Source organism: Perognathus longimembris, chromosome 14, assembly GCF_023159225.1.
Source record: "Perognathus longimembris pacificus isolate PPM17 chromosome 14, ASM2315922v1, whole genome shotgun sequence".
NCBI lineage: Eukaryota > Metazoa > Chordata > Mammalia > Rodentia > Heteromyidae > Perognathus > Perognathus longimembris.
The window spans coordinates 51,395,894-51,409,933 of NC_063174.1; the positions used below are offsets into that span (position 1 = coordinate 51,395,894).

Below are 14,040 nucleotides of genomic sequence, written 5' to 3' on the forward strand. Positions count from 1 at the left end.
GTGAGCCTTCCTGAAAGAACAAATAAGCAGAGCACTGTCACCCCCATCTTCTGGCTAGAAGCAATGCATGATGGGGAAACAGCCTTATCCAGAGTGCAAGGATAGTGTAGAATTGGAAATATACACACCAGAATTAAATGGGATCAAGGCACCTGAAATCCACATGTGTAGAGGACCTGAGGGAAGGGAGTGTGCAGGAAACAAAGTCAGAAAGCTCTGCTGCAGTCAACTTATATCTGTGGCTCAAGATTAAGCAATGTAGTCACAGTATAAAACCCCACTGGCCAGAGAAAGAAGAATTAGCAGGAACCTACTGGATAAAAAAACTACCAAACATTTTAAAAAACTGGAATATGTTCAAGATGTAAACAACTATAGTGACATCAACTCACAAGCAATCCCAGGCCTATATGCCTGAGCTATACTGTTTTGAAAGCAATCAATAACCAACCTCTCAGATGAACTGGAAACCTGAAATCACTATTACGTCTGAAGACCTAGTAGTTCAAGTCGCATGGCTGGCACATGCACATGTGCACGTGCACACGCACCCTCACACACACACACACACACGTGTGGAATAATTTAAACTCTCAAAACTTCCTGATGGGAGTAGAAAATCATACAATCACTTTGGAAACTGTTTTGTGGTTTCTTATAAAGTTAAACACATATGTAACCTAAGAACAGAAAAAATAATAAAATGTCCCCCCCACAAAATATAAATGAGTATACATGTGAATAGCAGTCTTATTTGCAATGCTGGAAACTGGGAGAAGGAAAGATCAATGTAGTAGGTTTCTTTTCAGTATATAAGGAGCAACGTAACAATATGAACAAATTTCAAAACACAATGCTGACTAAAAAAACCATTCACAAGAGTACAGAGCAAATTATAATACTTTTTATTTGAAACAAAAGAAAATCCCTAGCAGCAGAAATCATACCAATGATTTTTTTTGGAGTGGTGAAAAGTCATGAGCTTGACTGGAGAGTTGGTTACACAGGTGTAAACATTCATCAAAACTCACTGAGTTGTGCACTTAAAATGGGAACATTTTACTACATATATATATATTAGACCTATATGTTAGTTTTCAACAATATTTAGAGATATAAACTTGAAATCACTGATTTCAATCTCTGAATTTTCTTTGTAATATAATTTATTCTAGTAATTAGCCTGTCTTCAAAAGTAATGCAAAACTGTATTTTAGCTTAGCCTATGTTAGACTATTACAAATTCCTAAGCAGTAGAATTAGTTCAATGAGTAATTCATTCCTTAAAAAAAAATTCTACAATTTACTTCACCCACACGAATAATTGAGTTGTTTATAAGAATGAAATTAGTGCTTAGATAGAAATCATTACTAATGAGAAACGGTCTCACCCATATTTAAATATACACACATTGGGACTGTAATAAGTGCATCTCATCATTCAAAATTGTAGGAAATAATCCAGTCCTGTGAGCTCCACGTGTAAGGAGATGAAAACATTCATTAATGTTTCATCTGTGGCAGACAGGAGGGTAAACCACAAAAGGCACAGTGGAATGACATACAGGCAGGCTGGTACAGGCATCTCTAGATCCGCGCAGAGCACTGGCTTATGCTGGGTACCCTTTTCTCCAGTCATCTGGGACAACATTCTCAGACACTTAGAAAAGTGGCACAAGATTCAAAGTTGGAATTCAAAGAATGAGAGAATGTAAATGCCCCATTTAACCTGCTAATATTTATTATTTCATAAATAGCTTTAAAGTTAGTTTATTAATGAGGTATTTTTTAATAAATCATTTCACTCATCATATCCTGCAATTCCAAAGCATCATCCTTTCAAGAGAAGAAAAAGCACTTCTGGGAGTGATGACAGCATGCTGAAGTGGCCTTCGGCTTTCTTCATGGAGCATCGTCTCAAGATGATTAGCTTACTTGTACATACGGTCAGCACTCAATTATATCTCAGTGGCTACAGAGTCCTGGCCATCTGTATGATCACTTGAAGATGAGATGAAGAGAGCTGCCTCGGTAACAGCACCAAGCCTTCAAGGTCTGAATCATCAGAAAATGCTGAAGGTTCACCTACATTAGAATTACTTCTAATAAAAAATTTTCACCCGATCAAGCAAAAATATATATCTCTCTCCCCACTTACTCTGCATTATTTTAGCCTCAAAAGGCATACATGTTGGTCCACCAAGACAATAATTAGCTCCAGAACCAAAATCAAAAAGAAAGAAAATCCAAAAAGTGTTCTATCATGCTCTGTAAGATCTCTAGTGTGCAGCTTCCACATGAAAGTTGTCAAACTGTGCAAATTCAAAGGAGTGAGTTCCAATCGCAGCCCAGCCGTTCCTTGGGTAATGGACCGGGACATATTCCCACAATAACTGGCCATTCAACATGCCAGATGAAATAGGACCCTGGAATAGAGAAGATGACAGCCCTTGAACACACATAGAAATAATCCCCTCAAATCTGTTTCTTAATAATGTATGGCCTGTCTACTTAGTCTCACTCTAATACTCCAAAACACAGTTCTTCATGTCTGAGCAAAAATCTCAAACACAGGAAAATAATGCTAGGACTGTTAGAATAGTTCCTGAAGTTCCACCAACATGAAAAACTAACAAAAGAATAATACTTTTTATAATATTATTATAAGGTTTTAAACATTATGATAAGGCTTTCTCAATATGAAATTAAAATTTTCTTTACAGTAGGTGCACATACAGCTATGTGAATCACAGGTAGCAGCTCTTTAGATATGACCTTGCCTGAGCCCAAATATCTGCCACTATCTCACTATTTTAAGGCCTTCATTTTCTCTGCCGAGCCAGGAGGGAAACTTTAATTTCTAGCCTTAGTTTAGAGGATATCACTACAAAGGCATATAATATAATCCAACAAATCCCAGTTTGGCTGTTATTTTATGACTAGAGATACTGAGGTTTAATAAGATTAAAGCCCAAGGTCACATATCTACCAGAAAAGCTATGAATGGAATCTAAGATGTCCAATTCCAATGACAGAGCCACAGTCCTAATGTGAACAACTACCTTCAGCTTTACAAATGCTTTCTAAGTTCTACTGCTACTTTCAGGACAGGGAATTGACACAGAGCCAATACTAAGCATAACAGTGGCTAACCTCTTCCTCTTCCCCACCCCTTTGCTCCCCAGGCTCTAGCCATCCTGCTACCCACCCCCCTCCCCAAATGAACACTATCCAAGGCCAGCCCTGTCTGCCCTAAACACCAGCTGTGCAATTTGCTCATATTGTTCTTCCAGCCATTCAAACCTAACCTCAAACACCACCCTGACCCCCCTGGTTAAGAAAATAAGAGTGGAAAAGTTACTTTATCATGTTACCAATTTTTACTCAATTACTGCCTTAGTTCGCAAACTCTGGCCCTTAGGTCAGATATTTTTATAAGTAAAATTCCACTGAAATATAGGCACATACACTCATTTACTTTTTTTCTATCTTCAGATTGGACAACTAGAGAAAGACATTGACAGCAAACAGCATAAAGCTAAGAATGCAAGGGCGAAACAGAATGTACAAAGGTGATGAAACAAGAATGAGTAGGGCTGGGTGGAAGGATGGGTATAAGTCTTCAAAATTATTATCTATCCTGACATCCAAATTTCTAAAGGAAATGAATTATAGTATATGAAAATCATATCAGAAGAAACATTTTCATCCTGTGAGAAAAGATATTTTTCTGGTTCCTTGACTCTTCATTATTTATCTTACTTTCCTCCACTCATTTTACCTCTGGGCATTCTGGTCAGAAATACTTGCCTTAATTGTTAATGTGAGTGTATACCATTCTTGTGCTCTAATATCAGCATGTCCTGAAGTATACGTCATCCACCCAGCTGTAACAGACACAAAAAAGTATATTAAGATATAAATCACAGAGACAGGCACCAGTGGCTCATATCTATAGTCCTTGCTACTCAAGAGGCTGAGGTCTGAGGATCTCGGGTTGAAGCCAGCACAGACATGGAAGTCCATGAGACTCTTCTCTTTGATTAACTACAAAAAAGTTGGAAGTGCTAGAGCACTATCCTTGAACAAAAGAAGTCCAAGGACAGCTCCCAGGCCCCAAGTTCAAGCCCTAGGATCAGCAAAAAACGAAAAGAAAACCTATAATTACAGACTCCTATAATCACAGAACCCTATAATTCAACAGAGGTTCTCAGCTGGTAGTTATATATAATTCAGTCAGTCTTCATAAACAACAACATCCCTTCATTTCTAGATTTACAACTGACTTAACACAAAATATCCCTCCTGTCATACACTCAAGAGCACTTATTGAGATTCTACTCAAGCCATAAGCTCTATGTAAGATCATAAAAGAATCAGTAAAATTAAATTTAGAAATAACTGCAATACAAAGAGTTAGTACACATCATTAAGATATATATTATATATATGTGTGTGTGTATATATATATATATATATATATATTTGTACTTGCAAGAACTGAATACAGAGGACAGATATAGTCCAAAAATCCAATCTGAAATCTAGCTAGTAGAATTACTTACATGGTAACAGCACTAACTTAGAATGAAAAGAGTAAGTTAAGCTTCCATTTATTATATTTGAATGACTAAGAGAAACCCAGAACTTGGGGCTTTAGATGAAAATTTAGTTCTTAGTTCCCATGGTTCCATTAACTAGTTTTTAAGAGTTTGGGCAAATCAATTCACCTCTCTAGCTTTCTCTATGGATTAGAAAATCCATGCAGTACCCTCCAGATTAGACATGCTATATAGTAAGTCCTTATACCAATGTCCTTACCACCCACTCCCTCTTTATTTACAGAGATGATGTAAAAAACAGAAAGCCATAATCAATACAGGAGGAAAGTTAAGAAACAGAATCAAGAAAGGTCAACATCAAAAAGGTCTAGTGTCAATAAAGCGGGATGTATGAACTGTATAAAGTTCAACATCAACTTATTCTATGCCCCTATTCTTCACAGTATTATTCTACCCAGGACAAGCATAGTTAAGATCAATGAGAAAAGTCAGGATGTTTCCAAGTGTTAAGTAAATTAGGACATAGGATTTCTCCATTTTAAGTAGATGAATCCCATTCCTTAATTTCCATAAGCCCAACAGCAGCATTCTTAAAATCTCCACATCTCTTCCTCATATCACCACTTTACCCCAGCCAACACAAACAGTCTGAGCAGTGAGCTGCCTATCTCCATACAAATAACTATAATTTTGAATTGCTTACTATTTGTTTCCATGAGTTAAATCTCTTACCAGTCAGATACACAACATCTTGGAGTGGGGCTCTTTATTGCTCCCAAAAATAACAAGTGGATGCTCAAATAAAATACCACCAAGTCAGTCAGTCATGTGCTATTAAATTGTCACTTACCAAGATCAGCTGTAAGTCTGTAAAATCCATTTGCAAAAATCCAGAAGAAAACTCCTGTGGCACTTCTGATCAAAATACCACCTTTGTTTACTCTTCCTGCAATGAACACACCTCCCTTCTCCGAGGTCTCTATATAAACATCACACTCAATAGTGAGATTGGTCCTGCAGAATAAGACAGTTGACTAGTACTCTTTTTTTTTTTGGCCAGTCCTGGGACTTGAACTCAGAACCTGGGCTCTGTCCCTGAGCCTCTGTGCTCAAGGATAATGCTCTACCACTTGTGCCACAGCACCACTTCCAGCCTTTTGTTTATGTGGTGCTGAGGAATCAAACCCAGGGCTTCATGCATGTTAGGCAAGCACTCTACCACTAAACCACATACCCGGCCCTGACTAGTACTCTCAAATGATGCCATTCTGAGACAGCACAAATAGGCCATTTCATAACGAATGCTTTTATTCTCCTAATGAGAGGAGTAAATGACTTGCTAAGTCTGAGCCTATAGCAAATTAAGCCTTTTATATTACTTTTTTAATGGGTAGTATAGTATTTACTATTTTAAGCCTTTTAACAGAATATTTGTTGCTTTTCTATAACAAAACAACTTGTTATACAAAGAATATAATTTTGAGAAGCCACTTTTTTCTCTGAGTATGGGAAAGGTAAAATTTTCCACATAGTTCTGAACAAAAGATAAATGAAGAAAGGAAGGGAGGAGAATGCAGTCATAAAATTAAATGCATACTCTACAAAGCTAAGAAAATAGAGGAGAAGAGTAAAATTGGGAGGGACAAGTGAGAATTTTGAAAAGGGTGATGTCATTCAAGATGCATGGTATTCATAAACTTATTGTTGAATGGCAACTCCTTTGTACAACTACTTAAATAGCAATATAATTTTTTAAAATAAATTCTATTTCCATCATCAAGAAGAAGCAACGAAGGAAATGGTAGATACCTCTGGGAGAACATAAACAATTTCAAAGCCAGTTTTTACATCTAAATCTATCAAGACTTAGAAACACCTGCAAAGGCAGTCACCTCTGTGCTTACTGCTGCAGAGCTTCTCAAATTGGAGCCGCTTTGGAGGTCTGGCTAAGCTTAGCCCAATGGCCCCATCCCCACGCATTCGATTGAAGAAGTCTGGGGTAGGTCCCCGGGATGTACTCAAGGAACTACTGTCCAGTGATGCTGATGCTGCCGGTCCAGTGATCCCACTTTCAGAACCATTCTACCCTACATGGCATCTGTCTAAACGGAGGAGCAAAACCCTGCTTCTCAGAGTATGGACCCACTAAGAAGATATCAAAGGAGGGAAAAGTCAGCTAGCCAGGAACTATAGCTGTTACGATGAGCTCTCCTCCAGGTTTCCTTTAAGCAGGCTAGGAAACACCACACTTTCCTTTAGAGACACTACAACCATCCCAGACAACAGGACATTTTTTTTAAATTTCACTTGCTATTTAATATCTAACAGCAAATGGTGGGGGAAGGCATACAACCAAGCAGTAGAACAAGCAATGTATCTAAATAACAGGGCCCATGCCTTGGACATTTAAACCCAGCCACCTGTCTTACAAAACAAATGAAGAGCACATAAACTCTACCAACACTATCAGAAAATCCAGATGTAGTGTCTACCTCAGAGATAGTGTAAGCAATAGTGTCTGTACTGTATAAGAAAACAAGCCACAAAGGTCATTCATCCAAATGGGGAAGAAATCTTCATTGTATATCAGTAACTCTTAAGGATACTATGTGCCACAAAGGTTCCAGAGACTTTGGAGAACAAAGTCCTTAAGACTTATGTCAGAGCTCGGGACTAGAATCATGATTTATAACCAGGGTTGAGGGATACAAAGGAGACAGATTTTCTGCAGCCTGCAGCTAAACAACTCAAGGATTTTTTCAGATTGATCTTCTCTTCCCTGTCTAATTTCCACACTTCAGATATATAGGTACCTATCTGTGTGTGTGTGTGTGTGTGTGCATGTGTGTGTCTCTACCTACAGTGGAATTATACTATTAATAGGAATAAAATGAAAATAACTACCAAAAATGGGTATAATAAGCCAACACATTGAAGTACACTAATAGGGAAGATAAAGTTGGTAAATGAATTTTCCAGAAGCTAAGACCATGTAATTCTACTACTGCTCCAGCAGGTGGAAACATGAGATTCATAAATCAAGATTCCAGTGAAAAAACTACACTTAAACCCTCAGAAGCTATAAATCAACATTATAATTAGATCCAAAAGCCCTTAGTTTTTATACAGTAAAACCTCCCCTACAACAGTCACATTAAATTAGGCTAATCTGAAAGAACACGGACACACACACACACACACACACACACACACACGCGCGCGCACATAAGTTGATGATGCGTAATTCATCATGATATTCAGTAATTACATACCTACCTAATGGGCTCTTGGCAAAAGGAAAACTGTTGAAAACACCTCACTTGTCCATATCTACAGTGTGGACGCCAATCTTACATACCATTGGTAATCTCCTATAATGCTGATTGGACTGAAAGCATCAGCAGCCCAAGTAATGGGGCGTTGATTGAGAACTTGTCGTAGAGTGAACCGGTGCTCCCCTGGATCTTCAGTGTTCATGTAGTACTCAAAGACACCGGTCTGATCAGCAAAATAGGGAGCTTCACTAAAATATGGGTTCTCTGTTCAGAACACAATAAATTGTCCCCTTAGTATTTTAGTAACTTAGAACTGAGTCCTTACAAAATCCTCCTTTCTGAGATAGTATATTTTGAAGCATTTTGGGAAGTTTGTAAATAATATAATACTTATGATCAAATCTTAGAATTTAGGCCTAGGGGATATTGATGTTCATATCATCCATTGTTTGTATTATCCAAATTGTTGAGCAAACTCCAGCACAAACAGTCCAAGGAGCTTTCCTTATATGTCAATCAGCTAGAAGATCATTTTTCCTGGAGAGTGAGGGGGAGGAGTCTCTAAGTAGCCCTGAAGCCAATAAGAGGTTCAAGTCACTCTCCAGCCACCTTAGTTCCCTCCCTGCTATTCTTCTACCCTGCACAGATTTCAGGAGGAGATTATAGAGCCACATGACCCATCAATGACACCCATAATCTAATACAATATTACTTCTTAGTTAAAAAGTTGTGCGGCTTACTGAGTGATCTATGAATATAACAATGACCCTGTCTAACTTTTGCCAAATGACTAATAGAGAGGGCTTCTGTAACAGCTTTAGGTAAGAACCTCCTAAACACCGACAGGAGAGTTATAACAGAAAACTCACAGAGGGTATGTGATGACTTGAGTTACCCAAGGATAACACAGTTACCCCTAATTACTTAACCAGTACCATGGAAAGACACACATTAACATGGCTTCACCTTCACACAAAAGAAAATGTCAGTGGTGGTTAATGAGCCAAAGGCAAAGTTACAAATATTAAGCTGCACCAGAAGCTGCACCTAGAATTATAACTTTCATTTTGAAAATGACCTCTACACATTTCTAGCACTGAAAAATATAAAGCCTGCAAGTTAAGCTTTACCTTGAAGAAATATAGAAGTAAGGCCTCCTCTTAGTGCACAGATTCGAGAGCTAAATGAACCATTATACAACCTGTGTCACAAGTAGAAATCTACCTACAAGTACCAAAGATGGAGACAAAGGTTCTTAGTTAAAAAAAAAAACAAAACTTACCAACATTGAAATCATCATCATAGATAGATGGGAAGGGCCGGGATTTGGGAGGATATGGGAACTGGCCTTTCCGACCCGTGGTGAGAGTGGTGAGCGTGAATATCTCATCTTCTTGCAGTTCCAATGTGAAGGTGCCACCACTGTCAAGGAGCTAGAAAAAAAAAAAAAATGCTCACATTCAAGGCCGGGTGAAGCTCCCCTCACTGCCACAAAAATCCTTGAGAAAAGTAATCTTAACAACAACAACAACAAAAAAAAAACTCATTCCTGTTGGGATTTCCTTAATCCTTGTGAGACACAATATCAAGGCCCTTGGTAATATTCTATACCTATTTTCAAGGACTTTATAGCTGAATAGATTTTTAGAATATTTATTTCTATACTTTATTGAAACAAGAATTTCACTGCAGGAAGGAATAAGTGGTGTCCAAACATATCCTACTGGCCTATTCTTTTCCATTATACAGTAAGTTCTTTAGAACTGTATATATTTAATACATACAACTGAAAGCTCTGCTCATTTCCCTCTTTGGACTTTTCAAAGAGAAAAACAATTCACAAAATCTCACTCTTGACTCAACTGTTAAAGCATAGAAAATAGTTCTCAAAAGACAGAAATTCTGCTTATTATAAATTATAAATGTATTATGCTATTATTTATTATAAATTTCGTATCACATTTACGATCTTGGAAACAATGTTTTGAGGGGTTTTTCCCCTCACATAAAATATGCACCTGAAAGGGCTTTGTAAGCATGAAAGCAAAAATTAAAGCATTACAGAGTGCTTAATCACTGATAATGACTAATCATTAGAACATTAGTAATTATCAGAAATGTTGCCAAGTGTGTCAGTTAGGTGAAGTAATATGCTTGTTTGGGCCAGATCAATCTTTGAAATAATTCATGAAAAAACCATCTATGCTAAGCACTGTAGTAAGATGTACTAGGAACAGTGTTTAAGTCAGTCAGCACACAGTCCTAGGTAGCTATAGGGTGACTGGTAGGGAAAGCTCAAGTGTCAGCTTAGTTGAGCTTGGAAAGATGACAAAGATAAGAAACGCTACCCAGGGAGAAGAAAAAGCATGTTCAGTCACAGAAGTAAGTGAACACTTATGCACACTTTGAAAACTACATGAGGCCAGTTTAAGAAGAAGAAAAGAAAGCCATCTTTCACCTCTGATGAGCCAATGAAGGTCAGGTGCTACAGTAAGGAATGAATATGGCAGTGAAAACTGAGACCTTCTGAACAAGGCACAGATACAAATAAGACCCACATTACAAATACCACACCCTCTGGTGGCAGTGGGGTAGCTATCTAGGAGGGAGTGAACACTCAAGGCTGGAAAACCAGGAGGCAGTGTCTGAAATCATGGGAGCAGTAATGAGGAAGTTAAGCATGCCACAGCAGTAGAGAGAAGACAGAATCGTCTTCATGTGATCAGTACTGGGATGCAGAGGAAAAGAATTTCCAATGAGACTTCAATTTCTCACCTGGGCAGCAACTGAGATAATAGTGGCACCACCCAAGACAAGCTAGGACTAAAGAGCAAACAACATCTATAAACACACAGACTTCTGTAATTTCTTAAAAAGGATTTGTAGTAAAAAACATAGAAAAAGACCAATTGCTTCAACCATAAAACCAATTACAAAATTTCAAATTCTTAACTCATTAACACATTCCTGGCAACTTTGTACTGTCTTACTGTCATAATAATCAACATAAAGGACTTTATTTTCAAACTACCCATATAGAATCCAGTCGTTTAAAAAGGTATCTCTCAGATGGTATTCCAAGCTTAGTATACCACACCTGTAGCTCTGGTATATCACTCTAAAGGAAAAAAAAAAAACAAGAAAACATGGGTTAGTGCTTCATTTCCCAAATAAATACTAGTTAAAAAAAAAGATCAATGATAATGTACACCCTATTACTACTTACAAAAAAATTTCAACTATTAACGAGTAACACTTTTTAAATTAGTAAGACATTGCTTAAGCTAATACTTTTTTTCCTATAAATTTCAGCTACTACACAAGATTGCCAGGCATTTCTTAAAACAAACTCCTGCACTAATAGACATTCAGAGTGGTCCTTTACTTTTGTTTCAGCTAAGACTTCAGAGAAACTTTCAGAGAATACACTAACCACTATGACTCATCCTTCTAGGTGACCTACAGGCAGAATAAACTTAGCTTGCAATAACACTTAACAAAACACACCCAGAAGTAATCTTGTCTGCCATCTTTCCTTTAGGGACACCTGCTCTATGACCTTGAGCTAATTTAAGCGTGCCCAGAAATGTGCCTAATCATTTTTTCTTCTTGAATGACTGTAAACTGAGTGTGCTTAGAAATATCCACCGTATACATCATGATGTGATGTACCCATCCCAGTGTGCTTTTGTGTATCAACATGCACAGGCTCCTTGAAAAAAATCCCCCTGCTGCCTTTGCAGGAGAAGATCATTGCTTTAGGGGGAAGAGGGAAGCCTATCATGCTGTTCTTACTCGTCACAGCCAATAAACCTCCAGTCTTTTATCTCCTGGTTGTGTTCTTTGGCACTGTATTAATCAAGATAAGAATACTAAATGTTTAAAAAAAAAGTTTCTTTGCTTCAAAAATATCCACTAATATAAAAATAATTTTATATACATTAATTTTAAAAGGTACTGAATGTTCTCAATTCAAATCTAACAAAAGAACCAGGTGCCAGTGACTCACAATTATAATCCTAGCTTCTCAGGAGGCTAAGATCTGGAAGACTGAGGTTCAAAGCCAGACACCACAAAAACCCAAGAAACTATCTGGAAAACCAACAAAAACTTTTATTTTGAAAGACAGCAAAAATATGGGCTGGAAGCATGGCTCACGTGGTAGAACACAGCTGTGAGTAAGTAAGCCAAATAAGCATAGGATCCTAAAGTTCAATAATCTCTGGTTTAAAAAAAATCCAACAAGAGGTAGAGATATGGTGCCCTTTTTCCCCCTCGTTCAGTATAAAGCAAGCATACAGTGTCTTTGGAAATTTATATTGTTGTTTTGGTATAGAGTACTGAGTACTTTACAAATAGAATATTCCAAAGATCAATGTTAGTTTTATACTATATAACTCATGCTCAGTCCACTAAGGATAATTTTCTTACAAGTGACTTTTGCAAGTGTTCCTCAAAGTCACAGAGAACTTTGCCATGTACTGGCTTATGTCCTATTTCTTTAAAAACACAAATTATTAACTCATAATACAAGACTTATCACATAATAATTTCTGGCCTATAATAGAATGTATGAGTTTTCAAAAGAAATAGGAGTGATACATATGTACTTACAAGAGTTCCCTGAAGAAAAAAGGTAGCCACTTGTCGTGACACGTTGTAATAGGGAAGAAATGGCCGGATACACATAGAATGTTTATGACTCTGAAGAAAAAAACAAAGTTAAGTTATCCAAATGATACTATACAAGCTATCTTAGGGAGAAGGGGGGTCAAATAACTAGTGCCCCAAGATTAAAATAAGTGGCATGCATTACATAACAACCATGAATTTATCTCAAATTTTAACAACCTTTCTACTGTGCCCTTAATGAATGTGTTTTATGTGACTAGACAAAGCAAATTTCAAGAACATTTCAACTGAATCAAATAGCTGAACTCTAGAGACACTCATGCTTGGAATAAAATTTTTTGTTATAAATGCTTTTCAAGTAAAATGTACCAAATATTTTTTTTTTAAGCCTTAGCTAGGCATCAGAGGCTCATGCCTGTAATCCTAAGTACTCAAGAGGCTGAGATCTGAGGATCGTGGCGCAAAGCCAACCCAGGCAGGAAAGTCTGTGAGATTCTTATCTCCAGTTAACCCACCCAAAAACTGGAAGTGGTGCTGTGGCTCAAGTGAGATAGAGCACTAGCCTTGAGCAAAAGAGCCCAGGAATAGTGCCCAGGCCTTGACTTTAAGCCCCATAACTGACCAAAAAAAAAAAAAAAAATGATGTTTTCACTGAAAAGATAGCCCATATAAATATATCTTTCAAATACAAATGAAGGGAAGCTTAATAGATGCAACAGATAGTTCTCATATTGCTTTCATCCTTTACAAGTCACTATCATGAGCTAGAAACAAAAAAAGACTAAGATGTAAATTCTACTTAGAGGATTCAACAATCATAGGACTCATATAATGCAAGGTTCTATTCTGGGCTTAACAGATAATTATAATTTTTTAAATCATAAATAGACACTTCAACTAAGAAAACTGAGGGGATGGGTTAGATTGGGAGGAATGAGGGAGATTGATGAAAGGGGTGGTGCGGATAAAGATGCATTATACTCATACACTGACATGTAACAATAACCCCTTATACAACTACTTCAAAGATAATGAATAGATATCCCAGTGCTCCACTCTCAGTAACTGAGACTATAAATAAATAGAAAATCAGCAAGCATATATGGAGATTTGAACAACACTATCAAGTAGCTTGCTTTGACTGACACCTATAAGTCATTCCATCCAGAGACAGCAGAATGCACAACCTCTTCATTTGTACGTGGAAAACTGACCAAGGTCTCCCACATCCTTAACCAAAACACAAGATTCTAGTCACACAAAGTATAACATTTACCACCAAATGAGAAATGGGAATAACTAGGAAACAAAACTTCTGAATCATTCTAATAAATTCAGAAAACAAATTTCTATAACCTATGGGCCATGAGTAAAAAAAAATGACAAGAAGAAGGTTTTTAAAAAACTGTCTTGTCCTCCCCCTTCCAACTCAGATTATCAGGAGACAATTGTTTGGTTTGTGATTCTTACATGAATTTGGCTTGAGATTTCCATTCATTACGAATCCGTTCTTCCCAAAGGACATCTAAATTTCACTTTGAGTCCTATGAATGGCTTGACTCTTTCAGTTG

At 37.3% G+C, this 14,040-nt stretch overlaps 1 protein-coding gene across 2 annotated transcripts in view; it reads right to left on the reverse strand.

The window, feature by feature from the left end:
- Positions 1–882: 882 nt before the first annotated feature.
- Positions 883–14,040, reverse strand: part of Galc (galactosylceramidase) — a 39,397-nt gene continuing 26,239 nt past the window's right edge. For both annotated transcript variants that reach the window (XM_048361833.1, XM_048361834.1), the window contains exons 11-17: positions 12,452–12,541; positions 10,869–10,955; positions 9,120–9,270; positions 7,921–8,101; positions 5,413–5,576; positions 3,811–3,887; positions 883–2,426 (exon numbers count right to left, since the gene is read on the reverse strand). In XM_048361833.1, the coding sequence (XP_048217790.1) occupies positions 2,280–2,426; positions 3,811–3,887; positions 5,413–5,576; positions 7,921–8,101; positions 9,120–9,270; positions 10,869–10,955; positions 12,452–12,541 (897 nt within the window). In that variant the 3' untranslated portion in view covers positions 883–2,279. The remainder of the gene's footprint in view (positions 2,427–3,810; positions 3,888–5,412; positions 5,577–7,920; positions 8,102–9,119; positions 9,271–10,868; positions 10,956–12,451; positions 12,542–14,040) is intronic.